This window comes from Sorex araneus, chromosome 3 (genome assembly GCF_027595985.1).
Source record: "Sorex araneus isolate mSorAra2 chromosome 3, mSorAra2.pri, whole genome shotgun sequence".
NCBI classification, from domain to species: Eukaryota; Metazoa; Chordata; class Mammalia; order Eulipotyphla; family Soricidae; genus Sorex; species Sorex araneus.
In genome coordinates this window covers 202,096,129-202,119,137 of record NC_073304.1, presented here as the reverse complement: position 1 = coordinate 202,119,137, position 23,009 = coordinate 202,096,129, and the positions used below count along the sequence as shown (strand labels likewise).

The 23,009-nt window shown below is 45.4% G+C and overlaps 1 protein-coding gene across 9 annotated transcripts in view; it reads right to left on the bottom strand.

Annotated features, from left to right (window-relative positions):
- The window catches only part of ACACA (acetyl-CoA carboxylase alpha), a 322,844-nt gene that overhangs the window by 8,614 nt on the left and 291,221 nt on the right, over window positions 1-23,009 (bottom strand). For all 9 annotated transcript variants that reach the window (XM_055130189.1, XM_004608595.2, XM_055130190.1 and 6 more), the window contains 4 exons: window positions 16,263-16,440; window positions 13,556-13,668; window positions 1,890-2,044; window positions 1,022-1,192 (listed from right to left, as the gene is read on the bottom strand). In XM_055130189.1, coding sequence (XP_054986164.1) covers window positions 1,022-1,192; window positions 1,890-2,044; window positions 13,556-13,668; window positions 16,263-16,440 — 617 coding nt within the window. The remainder of the gene's footprint in view (window positions 1-1,021; window positions 1,193-1,889; window positions 2,045-13,555; window positions 13,669-16,262; window positions 16,441-23,009) is intronic.

The following is a 23,009-nucleotide window of genomic DNA, read 5'->3' as shown; positions in this document are numbered from 1 at the left end:
CTGATCACTTGTCCTCACCTCGGCAACCCATGGACACTTGGTAACCTTGCAGACTGTGTGCACACTTCCTCTCAGCTCAAATCGGAAAGCAGAGCTTGGGTGCTAGTCCTGGAGGCTCTGCCTGAGTGACTATCTTGTCCTGCCCCATTGATCCCACCTCCCCCAGCCCCCAGCTGGTCTTCCTGAAGCAAACTCAGAGGGGCTGGCGAGATGGTACAGGGTTTAGGTAGTTGCCCGGCATTCCACTGACACAAACCTTGGCACCACATGGTTGCCCTCAAGCAGAGCCAGTAGTAACTCCTGAGCACTGCTGGGTATGGGCTCCAAAACAAATGGTGGGGGGGAAAAAACTCACTTACTGCTCAGTGCATTCCCAAAAGGCTCCAGGAGAATCGGCCAGGTTTGGGAAGAGCAGACCTCTGCTGCATCATCTCTTGGGATCAGGCCGTGGACCATGCTCTCACCTGGAACCTTCCTTGGAGTCCTAGTATCCAACCTAATCCCTCAGCTCACTCCCACACACACAGCACAAGGGGAACATGCTCTGCTGGGGACCAAACCCAGAGCCTGGCCTGGGCCCTGCCACTGGAGCCACCTGCCTGATTCTGTCTAGAACCGCTGACTGGCTGCGCTGCTCAGGCTGGTGAGGACTGGGTGGCCAGGGGCAGGACCGTGCTACTGCACAAGCTCTGGGATGTAAAGTATTCACGGGATTTGCTGAAGAATCGAGGGATTCTTCAAAGGAGACACCCTCCCTGCAACAACGCGTGTGATGTTAATATGGGCGGGGGGCGGGGAGGAAACAGAGCAGGAGTGCAGGCAAGGGGCTGGATAGACAGTATAGCAGGTAGTGCACTGGCCTTACAAGTGATAACTGACCTGGGTTTGATTCCCTGAGCACTAACAGGAATGACCCAAATGAAATAGTGCCAGTTAACATTTGGGTGTAAGTCCTCAGAAGCCAGGGACTCTTAGATGACAGCCCTGCAGTGCTCAGGAGGATGCCAGGAAGCCCACCTACCTTTACCGTTCCTTCCACTTCCACAAACCAGCGTCTCAACATGGCCTGGATCTGGCCATCCGTCAGTTCGGGGTTGGCATTGTGGATTTTCTTCTTGACCAGATCTTCCAGCAGGAGCCGCCTCAACCGCCAGTAGAAGAAGGTTCGGGATGTTTTCCAATCAAGGATGTCCTATGTTCAGAAAAATAATAAGTCATTCCAACCCCAATCCCTGCTCTGGGCCTGGCTCAAAGCCAACTCTGTGGGCACCTACTCTCCAACAAGTTTCCCTCACAGTGTAGGATCTTGTGGGGAGCCCCCATGCCAGCGATGGCCCCCACATGCCGCTGAGACATGAAGGGATGCTGTGAATTCCTAGGCTGGTTTCAAGTCAGCAATAGATGATGAGCAGATGGCTGGAACAGCTCATTCATCAATCAAACACGAGTTAACCCCAAAGGAGACCAAAATGACTCAGTTTCTCCTCAGTACAACATAGTGTGCCTCTCAAGGGCTCCATGGTCACCTAAATCCGAAATTGGTGAAAGATGATCATGGATATAGAAAAAGGAAAAAGTTATTTATTATTTTATAACAAAGGGCTGGGGAGACAACTCAAGGGGTCGAATATATGCTTTGCAATGCAAGAGGCTTGGACTTGACCTCTGTGTCACATGGTTCCCATGCACCACTTGGGTGCAGCCCCCCAACTTTTTTCCCACCCCAATTAAAAAAACCTTAAACAACAATAGAAAGTGGTTTCTGTGTAGAAGCTGTTCTAGCCCCGCCTTCTTAGCTCCCTGCTGGGAGCCCACGTGCACGAGGCGCCCACACACGCTCCCTCGTGGGCCTCTGACAAGTCCAGGGAAGTGGCAGCAGCTCTACTTACGTTAATAACACCCTTTTCCTGCATGCGGCCCGGCGTGTCGTGCAAGTCAGCAAACTGCACGGCCACCTGATGGTAAATGGGAATTAGGAATTCCTCCCGCTCCTTCAACTTGTTCTCTAGCTCCTTCCGCTCAGCTGCACTTAACTCCGGGGTGCCTGCAATTAAATAAACCTGCCTGTCACATTCGGCGGTGACCAGGAACTGCTCTGCAGAAGCTCTGGTCCCTGGAAGCTCCCTGCTAGCCAGGCCCAGGCCCCCAGCTTCACTGGTCTCAGTGCTGAGCAACGGTACTCTCCTGACCTGGCCCTCCCCAGGCAGCTCTCGTCCTCTGACCAACAGCCAGTCCGCCACCCCTGCCCCAAGAACACAAACCCACGTGGGAGATCTGGGTCAGTGAAGTTGAGGGGGGGGGGGGTGGAGTGCGGAGCACCACTTGAGCCCTCTTCTCCTAAGTCCACACCAGGTGCTTGCCCACCCCAGGAGCCTGAATGACTTCTACAGTCACACGCGGCTGCACGGCTTCTGAGCTCAGGTTTGGACAGGATTCACCTGAAATCGGTAGAATTAAATCAAACTAGAGCCGTATCAGTGTGTCTCCTGCCAGCGCAGAGGAATGACTGGGCCTTCGTTTCAGGGCTGGCCAAAGCCAATCCCTGATCAAAATGACAAAGATATTTTCATATGGCGGCTAAGAGAGAAGGGAGAGGGGAGAGAAAGGTAGACCACACAGTGCACCAGGAATCCTGAGCTGGTGGGCACACAGTACCCTCACTCACCCCACTGGAAACTAGGGGGTCTTAATAATGAAGACCCCCACCCCCCAATCGATAGTATCCCAGTGGAAGTGCTGCTACATTGTGCTGTTCTTCCTAATTACTCTCACAATGGGACTTGCAATCAATACTGAAAATTTAGCAGCCTGCCTCATGAAGAGAAGTGAATCTAGTGGAAGGAGCACGAGGTGACGGCTCCTGGTGTGCAGGACACCCTGAGATGCTGTTGCCAAAACTGAAAAGTAAATACATGAGCACAGGTGAAGGGAAGGTTTATTTCAAGTCCCAGGCCTGTCTGGGAACGGGCCTGGCTTTTGATGCCACTGTGTCTCATATGCCATAAACAGCCTTGGGCTGTGCGGAGTGAGCCGTAAGTACTCTACATAAACACACGTTAATTGGACAAGGCTGTAACTCCAGTACCTACTTTCACTTTTATGAAGCTTCTGAGTGTCCAACACCATCCCACACTCTAAAGGCCACTACTATCTTCAACCTGAAATGACCGTCTGTGTGCGTATCCCTGTCCACTACGTGATGCTGGGATTCCCCTGCACTATAATTTCATTGTCCCTTTGCACTTGACACAACACCAACAGCACTGGAACATTCCTGTGAAAAGAGGAACTGGCACTATAGTGTTTCCTCAGGGGGAAAAACCTACAGAAGTTGTGAAAACACTAAAGTGAAACAAAGAATGGTGCATTAGGATCTATAAAAAATGAATATGAAATAGAAATAAAGCCTTTAAAAGATAGCAAAAAGGAACAAACAGGGGCCAGAGAGTACAGTGGGTAGGGTGTTTGCTTTGCACATGGCCAACCTGGGTGGATCCCCACAACCCCCATATAGTCCCCAGAGCTTGCCAAGAGTGATCCCCAGGTGTGGCTCCAAAACAATACCAATCAAAAAAGGAACAAATGAAACTGATGGGAGTGAAACTCTTCTTGGGCTTTCCCATATAGGCCATCACTGACCCCAAACGGCTTTTTTTTTTTCTTTTTGAGTCACACTGGGCGATATTCGGCAGTTACTCCTGGCTCTGCACGCAGAAATTACTCCTGGTAGTGCTCAGGGGACCATACGGGATTCCAGGAATCGAACCCAGGTCAACTGTGTGCAAGTTCAATGCCCTACCTGCTGCACTATTTCTCGGGGCCTCCAAGTGGCTTTCTTTGCAAGGCTGGTAAAGAGCATGATGACCAGGAGAGGAGATGAAGGCCCAGCTATTCTAGTGGGATCTGCTTGGAGAACTGATGGGAGGAAGGTGACTTTTTTTCCCCCTGAGATAAGACCATCCTTAGACTATAAGGACACTACACTTTTCTTTCTCTAGGAAAAAGACTACTTGGGAAAATGCTTTATTTTAGGGGTTGGGGCAGAAAAAAATAGATGAATCAAGAGCATCCTGTCACAAAATTTTCAAATGGTTCAAAGTAAATGCAAATGCTTCTGGAGAGAGCAACATAAGCACAGAAATATGCGGAAATAATACAGCAAACGGGACCAGATATTAACAGTAGGTAATCGGAGAAAAATGCACACGTCCTTGTACTGATCTTATAACTTTCCTATCAACTGCATCCAACGGAAAGTTTGGCTGTGTGCCAGATACTTTCGCTCTGATCCCAAGTTACTGAGTCTTTTCCAAGTTGTTGCACAAATTCATCATCTTTGGTTTTAACAATCTGCTCTACTCTGGAAAATAAGAAAAGAGGTATCTCAGTAACAGGCAAGGGAGGAAAATCAGCTGAAGAGTTTGGTTTCTTTTTTTAGACGACGAAAGCAAGGCTGGGGGGGCAAGGGAAGCAGTTCAATGGGCTAAGCATATACTTTGTGAGCAGGAAGCTGGGGTTCAAATCCTACTACCACATACATTTCCTCAGCAGAGTAGCCCCCAAGGACTGTCAGGTGTGACCCCCACCAAACCAAACCAAAACCAACAAAAATACATGGTTCAATCTTGGTTGCAAAAGGAGAAGGAAGAGAGCATTCTGGGAACAGAGCCATGGATTTACCTAGCTGGAAGGACAGACAAACCTGGCCTTGATTTAAAAAAGGTCTCACCTACCCAACCAAGCTATTCTAGAGCTTTGAAAGAAAGAACAAATACCTATAATGCTCTGGCCCCAGTGAGAGCAGGAAGATCACAGACCGTCTTCCTAAGACTGCCTTGTCTGATTCCTTCAGTAATTCCTCTGATCACAGTTCAAGACCTACCTCCAAAAGGCATCAAAGCAAGGAAAAGACAGATAAAGAGCATGAAAGTATATTTAAATGCACATGAGAAACTCGGGGATTTGTATTCTTTGTTTCAAGGGAGGGGGGTGTGAGGAGAAGACAAAAAAAAAGAGTTCTCTAAATTTTATTTTCTAAAAATAAAAGGCCGCTGCTCCTAAGCCAGTTAGACCCTTGTCTAGCACTCCCGGGTCCCTCTCTCCTTGTACAGCAAAGCAGTCAGCCCTGGTAATGATTTAGGGGAGATTAACAAATATGTCAATGTCTATTTTCTGCTTAATTTAAAAGCAGCGTCTATAAAGATTTTTGACTTCTGAACCCTGTTCTCCTGAAAGAAAGAAGGTAAGAATGAGGAGGGGGATAAAGAGTGATTATCCTATCATTGATCGTTTGTCAGGAGCATTTCTTATTCACTGGACTATTGTAAAAAGCTAAGCTCTCGATCAATCCTGTAAGCTCCCTGTACAATTAAATATCTTGGAATGGCTTTCTTTCTTTTCTGGCCAGATTGCATGGCCTCGGGGTTTTTAGGAAAGCAAGCTGGTGTGTGTGTGTGAGAGTGTGTTTAAGAATATGCTACAGAGAGGAAAGTCATTCTTTTCCAGATTCTTACTTTAGGAAAAGGGCTACTTGGGAGAAGAGAAGTAGGTGTCTCTTCCTTACCAAAATAAGAAGTCCCCAGAAATCTTGGGAGTCAATCTTAAAATGAAAACTTTTCACAGAAAGTTAAAGTACTACTAACCTGACCCAATCAGATCTAATATCACTGAGATGTAATTTGCTCGTACTGTTTTTTTGTTTGTTTGTTTGTTTTGTTTTTGAGTCACACCTGGCAATGCACAGGGGTTACTCCTGGCTCATGCACTCAGAAATTACTCCTGGCGGTGCTCAGGGGACCATATGGGATGCTGGAATTCGAACCCGGGTCGGCTGTATGCAAGGCAAACGCCCTACCCACTGTGCTATTGCTCCAGCCCTGCTAGTACTGTTTAAACGCTATTTTTTAACCTTTTGAACAATCCTAAAAGATCATGACTATACAGATAAGGAAACAGAGGCACAAGAAAGTGAAGCTCGGTGCCCAAAACACAAAGAAGAAATGGTGAAGCTGAGCAACTGTGACGGCCACATCTGGGGCCAGCACGGGCTCTCTCCGGCCTGAGCCAGCACTCTCTAAATGGTCAGGTGGGCCAGGGCCTGGGCATCATGAAAAGCCCCATTTTTCTGCTGTCAGGCTGGTGGGCAGGGTTTAAGGAAAGAGCAGGTTTTAGCTCTGAACCAGTTTTGACAGAGCCCAGGTGTTGCAGGAGGCTGAGAGCTGGGATAGAAGCCCTTCAAAGCTCACAACAAAAATCGGGTTGTTAGGGTACAAAGTCTCCGCTCCCCAAAGGCACGAGATGACCTTGTATTCAAACCTCTTTCCTCTCCTGAGCTCAGTTCTCTTTTCTGTTAACAGTCCTAACCTGGCAATCGGGGAAAATATTTCATGAGAGAATACTATGTTCAAATATGATTTTTTAAAATTCTTAACTTTTTTTCAGAACGTAACATTAAGAAGCCTATGTAAATTTAAACCCAATTTTAACTTTCCTGAGTCCTTCCTCATTCTCTTAAGAAAGCAATTTACTTTGGCTAAATACCAATTCTAAAGAAGTAGATCACCTTGCAGACTAAGCTCCTGAACAGCTCAGATATAAGAATACACACCTATTCCTCAGCCTTGAGACTGAAAAATCAGCATAAAAAAGACTAGAGTCTTATTAAGATTCGAAAATACAAACACAACTAGCCGTTCAAAAGATCTATGTAATCACATTTTCTGTAAGAAATTTCTCCATAAAAATAGTGAGACACTAGAAAACAAAACCCTGCAAAACTATTTCTGTATCCATTAACAGGTGTGCCTTTCTTTACACAAAGGCATTCTTGAAAAACTGTGTAAATCAGATCCTGTTTTAAATGCCTAAGGGAGCTATTTAGAAGGAACCCTGCAGTGAATCCTTTGGTAAAGCAAATAATCCTTTTGTAATGGGAATAATTTCTCCCAATGTATCTAGTTTTTTTTTTTTAAATCCCATTTTCATATATCTGCTTTTCTTCAAAGGGGGCCATACCTAGCTAAATACAACTGCATTTGCATATTGATTCTAACAGCAATCCTCTCTCAAGGGATGTTTAACCCTAAGGTTCCTTGCAATGGTGTTAGTGCTCTGTTGTTCATGTTTTTTAAAGATCGTTACTCGGTCCCAGAGATTTCCAAATAGAGCCATATTACTTGCTCAACAACCCTGTCCCCTCTGACCTCAGGCAAACTTCCCACACCCAAGAGTCAGAAAATGGCTCAGGCTGCATTCTTGTGGCAACCAGCCTCCCGGTCTTCCCTCTTTTCTCTCCGTGAGAGTCTCTGTCCTTAAGTTTGGGGACAGGTGGGCAGACAGTGTGGCTGTGTTCTGAGTCCGCCTGGAGGCAGGAGGAGAGTGGTTCAGAGGGACTGCGCCCTGCTGGCTGGACAGAACTGAGAGGCCAGGCTTCCAGAAGAAGCAATTCCAAAATCAGAATAATGGATCTGACCAAACCACCCTTGTCCTTTCCAGAAAAAGCTGTCACTACTGTGTCAAATCAAAGAGCTTTTGAATCAACATGAAGGCTGGGGTTTGGGCTGCAGCGATATTAGAGGAGGCAGCAAGTGTCCCTAATTCCCATCTCCATGACAGAGAATTCCAGGGCTGGGGCCACAATGCAGGGGAGGTCACTGCACGCATAGGGATGAGGAACAGAGGCCAAGGCCGGGTCAGGGTATGGGAACTTCCTTCTTTTTGAGTCTTAACTTTCCAGGGAAGGACCTGGCTTCCTGCCGCAGACAAGCAACATTGGCTCTTTTCAGCTGATAACATCTTGAAGATGGGACACAGGGCTGGAAAAATAAGTGCAGCTCAGATACTTGCCCTGCCAGAAATCTGCTGAGCCCCTAAATCCTTTTAACCCAAGGACGTGTCCTTCGCCTGCTGCTGTCGGGGAGAACTTGTCAGGAAGGCATTCCTGAAGCATTTCCAGTAATGGTTTTCCTCACCTGCAGCCCTATGCACCGCTCTTCACCTAGGAGGCCTGCAAGAGCTGGTGGGGACCTGCAAGCAAGGGCCAGCAAAGGTGAGCAGCTGGTGTCACCTCTGCCTATGTCTGAGTATGTCTCCTGTGCCCAGGGGATGCAGTGCAGACTTGCCCAGCTGTCTGATCACAGGACCATGACTGGGATGTGTATTCAAAGCAGAAGAAAGTTCCACTATATGGTCCTTTGTCCAGGAACTCTATGCTGAGAGAAGGATAGTGGGGAACTTACAATTGCTTCACACTGGGCTAGGCAGTTTTCATTCTCTAAATTGATTCGTGATCCCCCAACCCACCACCTCCCCAAACTCAAGAGAAGGGCAAAGGTCCTTGGTGAGGACCTCAGGCCAGAGGATTCCTGAGGCCAGGCGAGGAAGGTGTCCCACTCCCCAGTCACTCTCCCTGCTCCTGGCTCTATGCAGAGGGAGAGAGACATCAGAGAAACACAAAAAGGCCTTAGAGGTTTGGGCTGGATTTCTGGAGGATGGGTTTGCTGATTTTTCCAAAACAACAGTGGCCCAAACAACAGTTCCTGACATCAACACCAACTGAGGCTCAGGCCTAAGAATCCAGAGCCAGAGCGGATCCAGTAATTCTGGTACTTGGAGAGAGTACAGCGGGGAGGGTGCTTGTCTTGCATACTTACAGTGGATCTAGGTCCCATCCTTGGCACCCCTTATAATCCTCAGAGCACTGCCACGAGTGATCCCTGAAGTGAGGCTGTCAGCTGTGCCCCACTCCCCCAAATAAAAAACTATTCTGGTTATTTTGATATTTGGGCTTGATTCTCATTTCTTTCTGCGGCAATTCTTCCTTTTAACCGTATCAACAATCAGAATGTACTAGTCTGTGTTGTAACCGCAGATCCACCAATGAGTAATTCACCTATTTCCTACCTGAACTATATGCAACAACATATGGTCATATTTTTTTCTTTTTCTTTCTTTCTTTTTTTTTTTTTTTTTTTTTGCTTTTTGGGTCACACCCAGCGATGCTCAGGGGTTACTCCTGGCTTTGCACTCAGGAATTACTCCTGGCAGTGCTTGGGGGACCATATGGGATGCCGGGGATCAAACCCGGGTCAGCCGCGTGCAAGGCAAACGCCCTACCCGCTGTGCTATTGCCCGGCCCTCTATTTTTTTTATGGGGAGGGGGAGCCACACCCAGCTATGCTTAGGGATTCTGAACTCAGGAATCACTCCTGGCGGTTCTCAGGGGCTCCTACGGGGGGTTGCTGGGGATTGAATCTGGGTTGGCTGTGTGCAAGGCAAGCACCTTACCCACTGTACTATCACTCCAGCCCCCAACAAATGGTCATTCTTTTTCTTTTTGGGTGTATGTGGAGGGGGGAGGGAGAAGGGCATACTTGGTGCTGCTCAGGGCTCATTCCTTGCTCTGCATTCAGGAATTACTCCTGGCAGTGCTCAGAAGACCATGTGGACGGCCAAGGATGGAACGTGGGTCAGCCACGTGTAAGGTAAACACCCTGCTTGCTGTATTATAGCTCCAGTCCCGAAGTAGTCATTCTTTTCGTATGTGTATGTATGTACTTTAACACAAGCCCATAAACATCCCTGACCCTAATTTTTTTGGGGGGAGGGGTTTGTACACTCAGTAGTGTTAGAAGATGGAACCTGGGTTTTAAGCATGCAAGGTAAGCACCTTACCACTGTACCATCTCTCTAGCCCTAAGAATTCTTTTCTGAAAGAAAAATTCTGAAAGGTGAAGTTAGATGTTCAGCAAAACAGCTTTCACATCACGCTTAGAGAAAAAGAGTAGTTGTGTTTGTGAATAGTTGGTGGGGCCTGGATTTGTCCAAGTGCTCTCAATAGCATGCTCCCCAGAGCAGTGGCAGGTCCGGGGAGAGATTGGGGTTTGTGTACGATAACAGTCACTCTTGCAGGCTCTTTTTCTGGGTGCAAGGCTATTGATCACAAAGGAAAAGAATTTTGACTACTGTACTCAGCTGAGGAAAAATCTGAGGAAATACTGAGAAAAGCATTGAATAAGGGGAAGAGCCAGGCTCCAGTATATGCTTAATTTGTATCTAGGATGGTTTATTTTATTTTCTCTTTGCCTCCATCCCTCAACCTGGAAAATGAGGTCACTGTCACCCACTTCAGGAAAGAGCATTTTGGCCTTCTTTGGATAGAGGCCTTGATCCACTGGGAACACAAAAGGACCTGCTCTTCAGCCTGCTTGCTCACATTCTGTTTTGGGGTTGGGGGCTAGGACCAGGGATTAGTCCTGAAAGTGCTTGGGGACTGTATGGGGTGCTTGGGGTTGAACTTGGCTTGGCTTCATGAAAGGCAAGAACTCCACCCACTGCTCAATCTTTCTGTCCATCCTGGGTTGTTTTTTTTTTTTTTTTTTGAGTGGGGGAGGCACACCTCTGGGTATTCAGGGTTACTCCTGGCTAGGATATAGGAAACATATGTAGTGCAAAGGATCAAACCCAGGTCAGCTGTATGCAAGGCAAGCGCCATACCCACTGTACTATCTCTCTGGCCCCTGTCTCCTCACATTCTCCCTGATCCAGACCCTGCCCCATCTCTCTGAAAACCTGTCAACTTCTACACATTAAGTCTGCCCTTTGTTTCTTCCGTTTCAATGATGGACCAAAGCTACAGTGAATGTTCAGAAAGTCACATGGCCACCCACTTCTAATGATTATGAGGAAGAGGATATGATGCCAATTCCCATGTTTTGTTTTTGTTGATGTTGTTTTGGCTTTTTGAGTTACCCCCAGTGATGATCAGGGGTTACTGCTGGCTCTGCACTCAAGAATTACTCTTGGCAGTGCTCCGGGATGTCAGGACCAAAGCCAGGTCAGCCATGTGCAAGGCAAACACCTACTCCTGCACTATTGCTCCGCCTCTCCCATGTATTTTTTTTTTAAAGCTTCAGAGCTAAAGTGCATTCATCTGATCCTCCTATTAACTGGGGTGGCAGGGGGTAGGGGCAGGTTATCTGCACAGAAGCTGATGTTCAGAGAAGTTAAACGATTTACCTGCAAGCGACATAACCAAGACTTGTGCAAAGTTATTTTTATTCCAGATCCACCGCTCATGTCCTCAACCTGCCTTGGGCCAGAACTTGCTTCACACTTAGCAAACTCAGGATTCTTTTCTCCAGTGCCATTTGGTCAAGGTTAAATAAAGACAGTTTTCTCCAATACAGATAGGAAATTGATAATGAGGTGATTTGTAACAAATGATTAACTGGCCATCGCTTGGGGATCCCAACCCTCTCCCCTTCCTATGTTTCAAAAGTTAAAAGGTGCTGGGTGAAGGTGGAAGTGATATCACTTTCCTTCAAGAGAGAGAAGCTGCAGCCCCACCCCCGCCCCATCAGTGGCTGTGCAGACAGATGTCAGAGAGGATCCCTCTTCCTACCACCCAGTTACTCTGAAGGGATGATAACAGCCAATGCGGGGTTAAAAAGAGGCAGTGAACCCCCAGTTAATGAGTAGGAATTCAGCAGGCAGTGTAAGATAAATGGAGCTCTCTCTGCTTCTGCTAGAGTCAGCATGAACTGCGGCCCTGCGGCTTGTTTGTGGCAAATGGAGTGCGCGAAATATCAAAGGGCAGTGATCCAGAAGAAGACCGACTTTGACAAATTTTAAATTGGCCAGAAAGAAAACCAGCAAAAAAAAAGAAAAAAAAGAAAAAAGGGAAAAAAAGCGTAAAAAAAAGAGAGAGAAAAAGAAAGAGAGATAGAGAGAAAATTATGCAACTCATGTTCTGCAATTGTGCCACTGTTGCCTTTGTACAGAATTAGTGGTAAAAACAGCAGCGGCGCTGGCTGGATGCTGGGAGCAATTATGAGCCATCTAAGTGAGATGCTTATCAGTGGCTGAAGCTTTTAGAGCTCTCTCAATGTACAGTTGTGAGTGACTTGCTCTTGAGCCGCAGTTACTTTAATTAAAGTGTATGGGGTTGGTCAGAAGTAATTATCCTGTTTGGAGAAGAAAGAGGGAAAAAAAAACCCACCTCAACAGTTCTGGGTGGCAATAGATTTTATAAACAACTTTACCAATTTCTTGTGTGTGTGTGTGTGTGTGTGTGTGTGTGTGTGTGTGCGCGCGCGCGCGCGCACGCATTTCCCATAAAAGGATGGGGCTGCTGGTGGGTTAGTAGTTGGTGGTTGTTAACTAATGGCAAGCAGTCGGGCACAGACAGGGGACTTCATACCCGGGTCACAAGGCATCTGGCTTGGGGCTGGCTCCACACATCAGGATGTGCGGCCTCCTCTGTGCAGGCAGGCATAGAAGCTTCAACTTGGGATAGGCAAGGAGGGAGAATCCACACATGGGTCTTTGTTAATCAACTATTTGTAACATAAGGGAGCTACCATCTCTCTATTTTATCCCACTCACTGAGATTCACTTCTTTTTTTTTCTTTTTTGGGTCACAACTGGCTCTGCACTGAGGAATTACACCTGGTGGTGCTCAGGGGCCCATATGGAATGCTGGGAATTGAACCCAGGTCGGCCGTGTGCAAGGCAAACGCCCAACCCACTGTGCTCACCCTACCCACTGTGCTATCGCTCCAGTCCCTCACTATCTCTCTTTTTGTTGTTGTTTTTTGGGTCACACCCATCGATGCACAGGGGTTACTCCTGGCTCTGCACTCAGGAATTACTCCTGGCAGTGCTCAGGGGACCATAATGCTGGGAATCAAACCCGGGTTGGCCTCGTGCAAGGCAAACGCCCTACCCGCTGTGCTATCACTCCAGCCCCCCCCCCCACTACCTTTTAAAGACAATCTCTGTTCCTATAGAAAAACAAAACAAATCAACAGACAAAAGAATCTCAAGCAATTATTTTCACTTAGCATAGCTAAGTGAAGGGAGTCTGGACAGGAAAACAGTGCTTTAAAAGAATCTGAGACTCTTCCTAACTCTGGACAAAACACAGGGTTCTGGTGCTTTCCGTCCTGTGCTCACATCACAAATGTCTTCCAAAGCTACGAAAACAAATGCGAACTAGAGTAATGGCTAGGTACCTCATGCACAGAGGCTCCAGGCGTGCTGCTGCCCGGCCCGTTTAGAAGCCACAGTGCACAATCTTCACTTCATTTCTCTAGCTCAGATGGCCCCGGGACAAGGCCCGAGTAAGTCTCCGGCTTTTCTAGTCCATGACACACGCTCTCCCATCCCTCTGAAACAAGGCGGGCTTGCCCAGCGAGGAAAGCAGAATCAGGACATTGAAGTCTAGCATATTCTCTGCCTGGTAGCTTACCCCCAACAACTTCTACCTTATCATTCTTTACAAGGACACCCACAAGCATAGAAAGATGAGCTACTTGAATTATACAGAAATATCAGAAGAAAAATCGGCTGACTTTTGCTTTAGTAGGACCCACTTTCCCTCTTATTACACACACTATTTCATTCTACCAGGGTTCTTACCATATAGAGGACAGTAAATAAAGATTATCATGAATTTGATCAAATGCTTCAGTGCCTCCTCCCCTAGCCTATGAATGCACTCATTACAAATCAGCTGAATGGCTCATTGATTTGCCAGGAGGACAAGCAGACATACCCAATCGCTCAGCCAAGTGGATATAGACTGGGTCCACCCGACGCATGGTTTTCACCAGATCCTTTTTGCGGAATTTGATTTCTACTGTCCCTTCAGGCTCCAGAACTGATCCCCTGGATCAGAGAGAAAGAAACAAAACAGAAATAGAGGTTACTTTAAAAGGAAAGAGACAACAGAATGAGGCCAGTTACAATCTAGGGACCAGGAAATAGCTTCATTACGGCTTGGCCCACCCGTGGTTCATGGAAGCAATCCCAGGGAGAGAAGCAGGCACCAGAGATGAGTCTAAGTGAGGTATGAAGACGGTTTGGCAAAAAGCAGCTAAAATGACTTTCATTACCACACCAGTCTACTTTCACCTCAAAGGGAGAATACAGATTCCACTGGCCTCAGCTGATAAGGGTGACAGGAATTACATTGGTTTCCAGCATTCATCTATTTTTTTAGGTTTTGGGATCCCCATTTGGGCGTGCTTGGGGGCTGTCTCAGCTCTGAGCTCAGGAGCAGCTCTGAGCAGTGCTGGGGTATCATGCAGTACCCATGATTAAACCTGGGTCTCCTGCATGCAAAGCATGTGCTAAGCTAATTGAACTCTCTCTCTGTTCTTTTTGTCCAGCATTTATAGGTAACCATTGCAGATACAGTATGAGAAAACCATCTTCAGCACTGGGGCTGTACAAGGTCACTCTAAGCCAGTAAGACATACAGCTACCAGTCTGCTGGTAAGATTCAGACACATCAGGCCAGATCAAGCCGCAGATGAAACACTGTATACTCCTATGGAAAGGTGACAGATCCCAGTGTTACTTCTAGTGTATTTTATACCAGAAACCACCACACGCTAAATAACTTAAAAATTATATACTGAAAAAATTAGTCAGTACTTTGTACATGGCTCTGTTTTAAGAGCTTACATATGAAGCTTAACAATCCTATGCTTGAAGGTGGGTTGCCGAGGGACACTCTGGTGGAGGGTGTGGCGCTGGACCATTGTCTGCATGAAATCCTATCATTAATTATATTGTAAATCATGATGCCTAAAGTTAAAAAACACAATCCTATGCCCAGTTCATAGCCACCATGAAGTCTTTCCATTTTTTTCCCCTTTGTATTTTGAACCACTCCTGATTCTGTGCTCAGATCACTCCTGGTGGGGCTCAAGGAACCATAGGGGATGCCAGGGATGGAACCTGGGTTAGCTGTGTGCAAGGCAAGTGCCCTAACCACTGTACTCTCTCCAACCTGACATATTTCTCATTTTACAGATGAGAAATCTAAAGTACAGGAAGAGACTTATCCAAGTCTAGTATGAGACAAATCTATATTTAAATCAGTAATAATGTTTCAGAGTCAGCAGATCTATCAAAGGGGTAGGTGAGGGCAATAAAATATTAGGCCCTACTTATAAATTCTGCCTCTGTGAATTCTTTTTTCTTCTTTTGGGGTTACACCCTGTGATGCACAGGGGTTACTCCTGGCTCTGTACTCAGGAACTACTCCTAGCAGTGCTCTGGGGACCGTATAGGAACCCGGGTAGGCTGCATGCAAGGCAAACACCCTACCCCCTATAACTATTGCTCCAGCCCCTGCCTTTGTGAATTCTTAGTCAACTACAGGCCACTCCTAAATATGACACAATTTTGATACAGGTGCTCTAAAAATGATTAAATGTAGGAATTAGTATGAAAAATGTCACGGAAATAAGTTGTAAAATTTACCTACTTTGGAAAGGGTTAAAAGCAGCTTATAGAAGGAAGTTGGGGGCTGGGGCAATAGTACAGCGGGTATTGCATTTGCCTTGCATGTGGCTGACCTGGGTTTGATCCATGACACTCTATATGGTCCCCTGATCCCCACTAGGAGTGGGGATCCTTGAGTGCAAAACCAGCAGTTCAGCCCTAAGCACTGCCAGGTGTGGCCCGAAAACAAACACAAAAGTATTCCATTTATGGGGCTAGAAAGACAGTACAGCAGGTAGGGTGCTTGCCTTGCATGCAGTCGGCCTGGGCTCTATTGCTGGAACCCCAACTCCAGCATCACCAGGAGTGATCCCTGAGCGCAGAGCCAGACATAAGCCCTGAACACCACTTGGTATGGTCCAAAAGCAAAAGAAAAAAAAAAAAAGAAAGGTGGTTTGATCTGTTTTACTCATTACTTCCAAGTACCTCCTCCCCAACAGAAGTTAGATTTTTTTCTGTAGGTCATTGATTGCTACAAATGACTGAGCTCCTCAAGCCTCCTTAACATCAGAAAGAGACACTGGACAACTGGACACTATGGGAGAAGCCTGGTACAGTGGTACAGAACTTGGGCAGCATAGGTATGCAATGACAACCCAGCCTGCTCCACAGACAACACAGCAGTCCAGGAGAGTGAGGACTCCTCTAAATCACAGGCTTCTCGGAACAGCGGAAAGGAGGGAAGACTGATTGTGCAGGTTTCTGGAACAGGGGAAATCATGGTAAAGGAAACTGGGGATAGGAATCACACTGGGAAAGCGTGACGCCAGCCCGGTTTCCTTCTTGTGCCAGCAGATGCCACTTAGAAAACCATTTTTTCCAACCTTAGGGGCCTCCAGAAACGGGCAGCTTCAGATAGAATTCTCCTGGTTCTCATCCCCCACTCCCACCCACACCCCTGGGGGAAACCGAGAGCTAGAGGGCGTCTGGCAGAGGTGGGTGGGGATGGGAAAGGAGAGGAGTGCTACCTGCTTTCTCGGTCGGCGTACATCTCCATGTGCCGAGGGTTGATAGTGGGGTCAATCACCACCCAGGAGCCACCGCGCAGTTCAGCCTGCGGAGGAATGTAAACCATCACGGGCTGAGAGCACTCCCGTAGGCCATCCACGATGTAAGCGCCAAACTTCAGCACCTGGTCGTACATGTCTGGGGAGAATGAGAGGAGTAAGGGGTCATGAAACGTCCTACCCCCAGCAGCGCTTCGGATGGTGCGGCTCCGGAGGTAACAGGCATGAGAAGAGCACGGTCCCCCGGGGCAGGCTGTCTGGCCACCCCTAAGACTCAAGCGAATGGCAGCTTCACCATAAACTGCCCTGGGACTCTGGGGCATCTTCACCAGCATGAGGCTAGTGCAATGCCTTCGCCAGTTATGCTGCGCGAGCCCCGCAGATGGCACATCCATTTTACATCCTCCCTGAACTTCTGTGCTCAGGTCTCACCACATTAATTCACACTTGCTTTACAAACGTTGAATATTTTTCATGTCAATATGTGATCTCTCTCACTACATTAAGTTTTCTGAAGGAACTATTGAAGCTCTTTTTTTTCAATTCTTCTCAGGATACTTAGCATATGATAAGCTCTTAAAGTGTGCAGCTAATGGAAATGGGTCTTTCAAAAATTTTATCTTTGAAAACTGCACCTTTTATCACCTGCAGTGTCTTGCCCAGTGCCTAGAACATCGTGCTCAAAAACATGTTTGCTGAATGAATGAACAAACACATAGAACACAAGAAAGAAATGAGCTCTTTAACAGGTGCATTTTTATCAGGGTATCAATGAAAAAAGGAAAAAAAACCTTTAACTGCATATGTATTTAATGACTAGACAATCACCTAGGAAAAGGAACTCTGTAGTCTGCCCCCAAACCAGAAGCAGCCTGAAGAAAAGGGGTCTCAGGTGCACAGAGATGGCCCATAGGAAGCAAGATAGGTTATTTATTTCCCAACAATTATCATCTCTTCCTTGAGTGTGTTTCCCAGCACATTGCAGTTGAAACCTTGCTAAAATTTTAGGTTTGCGATTCCAGATGTTTAATGAGTTTTTCAGTAGAACCACAATGGATCCTTTCTAAACACCAAATAACAGGTTCGAATGAATTCAAACTTTTCTATAAAAAAAAAATCTCAATTTAGAATAAATCAATTCTGGAATCCAAAGCAAAGAAGGATTTTTCAGGAAGGTATGAACAAATCAAGTAGAAATTGCTTTCATTGTAGTTATTGGCAAATTAAACTGCCATCTCCTCCAAGGTAAAAATGGCTCTCTGTACAAACCATCAGCAAGCACAGTTCACTGGAAAGCACAAGCCTTTCTCCTGGGTCCCTACAGGCTAGTCTGTTGACCCCAGAAATTCCAAATGTTCAGAAGCTGCCCCAAGAAAAACCTCCTATGCTATGTGGAATGTGTATGGTCATAGGCTTTGTATATATGATCAGAGCAAAGACATTTATTCCTTGGGGAGGAAAGCAAAGACCAAAAAAAATTTACTGCTAATTACACAACTGCTGTATAAAGAGTCGGGAATAAAGGACTTTAAGCGCTTTACGCTAATTCTGTGGTTATGAAAATAATTGCTCAGTTCAAATTATTTTAACTAAATTAATTATTTAGTGGATATTTCAACCAGTGCTACATAATAAAATAATTGTGCAATTAGCAGTACATTTTTCAGTGCTGCCAAGAGAACAGTCTCAGAAGTAGTAACAGAAAAGAGTGGGTCTCCACGGAGCCTGACGCTGCAGCGGAGCAAGAGATGGTGCTGACGGAGGGGAAGGCCCAAAGAGTACAGCCCCAAAGTCATTCCCTACAAAAACAAAGCGCATCAGACACAGATGAAGACAAAGGCCCACTCTCTTCACTCCTATCTGTCTGTTAGAGACAAATCCACACCAAAGTCTCTTTTGGTGTTGTTTTGGGTCTGTTTCCCCCAGAGGAGGGGCCTTCTTTAAAACTGCACCTTCACTTACTAAATTAAAACAATTTTTAAATGTCATTGCACATATAGTTTGGGATGGGACTGAAACTCTTAATTCACTATTCTCCATGGAGCCTGGCTACTTACACTTGTAGGTCAGTCAGGCACCAGGAAATCTTCCATGTCCAAGTTATAGGTGGGAAAACAAGCTGAGTTATAGAAGTGAGTGAGTGGCAGAAATAAGACTTGGATCCAGATGTTTTGGGGGCTTCCACTGAACAAATCCACACGCTATCACCCTATTCTTACCTCATCATTCTTTTGCAGGGAAAGAGCATGAGATTGAATTTGCTTTGCAGCCTCTGATACGATGGCTGAGTGAAATTGAAAAAAAATTTCTAGGCACCTCATAAAGTGTCTCAAGTCCTACTGGAGTAAGGCCCGAGTACAGACCCAGGAGTAAGCCTTGAGTACCACCAGGCACAGCTCCCCAAACCAAAATAAATAAATAAATAAATAAATAAATAAATAAATAAATAAATATCACTGTATCACTGTCATCCCATTGTTCGTTGATTTACTCGAGCGGGCACCAGTAACTTTTCCATTACACTCAGTCCTGAGATTTTAGCAGCCTCTTCTTATTCGTGTTTCCCAACGACTGGAGGCTCTTTCAGGGTCAGGGGAATGAGACTTATTGTTACTGTTTTTGGCATATTGAATACGCCACGGGTAGTTTGCCAGGCTCTGTCGTGCGGGCGGGATACTCTTGGTAGCTTGCTCGGCTCTCTGAGAGGTATGTATATATCTTTTACTGTATTTGGGATATGAATATGCCATGGGGAATCTTTCAAGGATCTCCTTGCGGGCAATAGACTCTTAAATTTGTCAGGTTCTCCAAGAGGGAAAACAAGGCTATTATTAGGTGTCACATGGCCGCTTGGCCGAACACTTCCAGGATCTTGGTCTTATAGTCTCTGGATGTTGGCCATTGGTGGGATTACATGGCACAAGGGGCAGTTTGTGGGTGTGGCTGCCCAGGTACTGGAAAATGGGGGGTCTGGGTGGAGAAGGCCCAGTCCCAATCCGAGCAGGCTTGGAGATCTCAGCCCCGGGTCCTGCACACTTGGGTTCCTCTGCCGGACCCTTCATGCGTGAGGCTCGTCTGAATGTGTGGAGAGTGGCCTTTAGCATGGCCAAGGCCATTATTTATTTATTTATAAATTCATGTATAATTTATAAATACTTATCTATAAATTTATTTATAAACAAATTATTTATAAATAAATAAGTAAAAATTTAAAAACAGATTTTTTTTCTTTTTGGGTCATACCTGGCGATGCGCAGGAGTTATTCCTGGCGCTGCACTTGAGAATTATTCCGGGCAGTGCTCAGGGGGCCATATGGGATGCTGGGAAATCGAACCCGGGTCAGCTGCATGCTAGACAAATGGCCTACCCGCTGTGCCCCCCAAAACAGAGATTCTTGAATAAATGACTACTTTAAATTTTTTTACTAAGTATATTTGATGTTTAGAAATGTAACAAATTGTACCAATGATAGTAGCAGCTTGGTGAGGGATGGATCTGACTGCCTTTGGGACAGTCTTTTCAGGAATCAAGACTGAGTAGAAAAGGAATGGTAGGTTCCAATAAGGCTGACAGACTTGGGGTCCAGAGAGAAAGTACAGCAGATGGGGCACTCACTTTGCAGGTGACCAACCCAGGTTCAATCCCCACACGGGGTTCGAGTACCTATATATATGGTTCCCCAGCAATGCCAGGAGTGATCCCTTGAGTGCAGAGTCAGGAGTAAGCCCTGAGTACCACTGGGTATAGCCCAAATACAAAGCCAGCAAGTTAAAATAAAAGAATGTTGACAGGCTTGGGAACAACAACAACAACAAAAGCCTCCGTCTAACCTGAAACACTAACAAACCAAAATCCAGACATGCTAAATGCAACAAAGACCAGTAAAATATAAATGAGCACAACAAGCAAACTGAGCATAACTTATATGCTCAGATTAAATCCCAGCTGCCTTAACTCACATACTAAAAAAGGAAGCAGTCTGTAACACTGATGCATATTAGTCTGAAATCTCTTCATGTTTAAGACCTCGGTGTTGGCACGGTGCTAGAACTTTGATGGTAGGTGCAGTGACTCTTATATACAAATAGAGGTGCTAAGCCAAAGCCCTTAAATTCTATAATGTTGTAAAGTAATGACTTTAAAAAAAAATAAGATTTTTTTTCTAAAAACAACAGAACAGGGTGGGGGAGGGGTGGGCAGAGAGAAAGAGACAGCGAGAGAGTACAAGAACAGCCACAAGTAGCAATAAAGTGGGAGTCTCAAGGGTGAGACTAGGTACGTTAAAGCTACATATATTGACTGTCAATCCCTGGGCCCTGAGAAATACATCTGAGAATGAAAAATACTAGATAGCGGTCTGGTGGGGGGTCAGAGGTGGGGATAGTAGAAGGCTGGAGCATTGTACACATTCTGGCAAAACACATTCGCATGAATAGTGATCACCCCCGCTCAACTCCTAAGATCCGACCTACCGAGGGCCTTTGTTGCTATATAACATGGGAGAGTGGGAAGGGCAGATCATGGGACCCAGGTTTGATCTCCAATAGTGCCTGATCCCTGGAGCACTGCTGGACGTGGTCCCAAAACAACACTGCTGGATAAGTGTACACACCAGGGAGCAGGGCGCTAGGGTGTTTGAAAGTACCCAACGCTCTCAAGCTGGAACAGATCCTATTGGCTTAGGGCAAGATTATCGGTGAGGAGCTGCAGGTAAACAAGAGGCAGACATAAGCTGCAGACATATAATGTCTCTCATGAGTTCATTATGGCTGGCTGGCACTAGATATTTCAACATCCAAGTAATCAGAGACTTTCAAATAGACTTTCATCCCAGTTAAAGTTTTCAATAAATGTTTTTTTTATTGTTATTTATAACCTGTCCTAGGAAAAAATAATAAGTATAACATGAAAAGCCAACTGAGAGTGACCCCGTAGCACCAGCAGTGAGGCAGCTTAATATCACTGGGATTTGCATCCTATCAAGCTATTCATGCTGAGGCTGGGACCCTGGTGCTAATTTCTAGTAAATTTCACGCTTGATGTCTCCCTGTTGTGGGTCATTGCCGGTTCGTCTAAATAAACTGCTTCCAAATGGCTCTTCCATCTAAATATTCAGCCAGTTTTTATAATTTAATTTTGCATTATGCTGAATAGCCTTCCGGCCAGATAGAGCTCATTGGGAAAAAAAGCACCAATACCATCTTGACATGCTTTTATTTATTTATTTATATTTTTACTGCTCGAATTAGACCTCCTAGGCCGACTAGTAAAGAGTTTTTTTTTCCCTCCACTAATGTCAATTTTCAGCATAGCAAGAGCTGTCTCTAATCTTTTCCTACTCATTACACACAATTTTGGAGTCATTTTACCCACAGTGCAGTCGGCTTCTAGCTGTGTGTTTGTGTGCACTGAGGGATGGCATAATTGTTTATTTTCCCTCCCTGCATAATCCCCAGCCAGTATTGAAACCAAAACTGCAAACATCTCCCCAAGGGATATGAAATGACTCTCAGCTTAGGTCCCTTTACATGAGATAATATATAGGAAACAGCCTGGCCTGTATGTAAATATGAAACTCCATGTTCTTCTCCCTCCTACTCTCATATGGATCTCTCTTTTCCCCTAAGTGTATTTGTTTTAACTGATGTGAAAACAAATGAATGCAACAGCACCAAAACTCAGAAGACAGAGCTGGTCCTGGTCTCTATCAGGCCAATAATTCCTTTTTTCACTTTCTTCTTCTTTTTATACAGTACAGGGAAGATTGAACTCAGGGCCTCACATATGTAAGGCAAGTGTTCTACAGTGAACTATAACCCTTACCAATGATTCATTTTTCACCAGGGAAAGAGACAGGGAGAAACGAGGGTTGTTATTTAATGGGGTTAGACTTCATCATAGTTGATGGAAAAGTTTGGGGTACCTATACAGTGAAAGTTACACAATGTTGCATGAATTTAATGTCACTGAATTGTATTTACAAATGATTAAAATGATGAAAAATTATGAAAATTTACTGCAAAAATTAATTCATTTTAAAAAACAAAACAAAAAAATCATTTCTTAGCTTTTGAAATTTCTTGTCACAAGAACAAAGAATAACCCAAAGCAAGCAGAGGTAGGTGGATATGAACTTTCTCAGATATTAAATTCCAGGGATATTCTAGTAGTACTGTTTTGGGTCCTAGGCTCTAAAAATCAGCCACGGATATTATAAAAAGTCAGATGTGCTGCAAAAAGTCAGACAGAACCACGTTCTTCTCTCAGCTGGCTTTTATTTTTTTAAACCTGAATGATTTTCAGGAAATGCACTTAACCCAAGTCTTCAATTATATAAAACACAACCAACAATGTAGCCTATCTTAGAGGTACTTAGGATGATTATGTAAGATAATGCATGCAAAATGATTAGCATGGTTTCTGGTGAAAAGAGTTGAATGAATTTTAATTGTTGTTGTTCACATTGTTACAGGGCTAGCAGCCAACCTGGGCCTGAGCCAAAATATGTAATGACATTAAAGCTTTTCTTACATGCAGCACACCAGAAACTTCCTAAACTCTAGTTAGGATGAAAAAGCCAGGCAGGTATATTCCTGCATACTATCAGGCAGTGTGTATTCTCAATGAGCCCTGCTCTACCTCTCCTACAAGAGAGATAATGAGAGAATAACATTTAGCTCGCTCCTAAATCTTATAGACAAGAATTT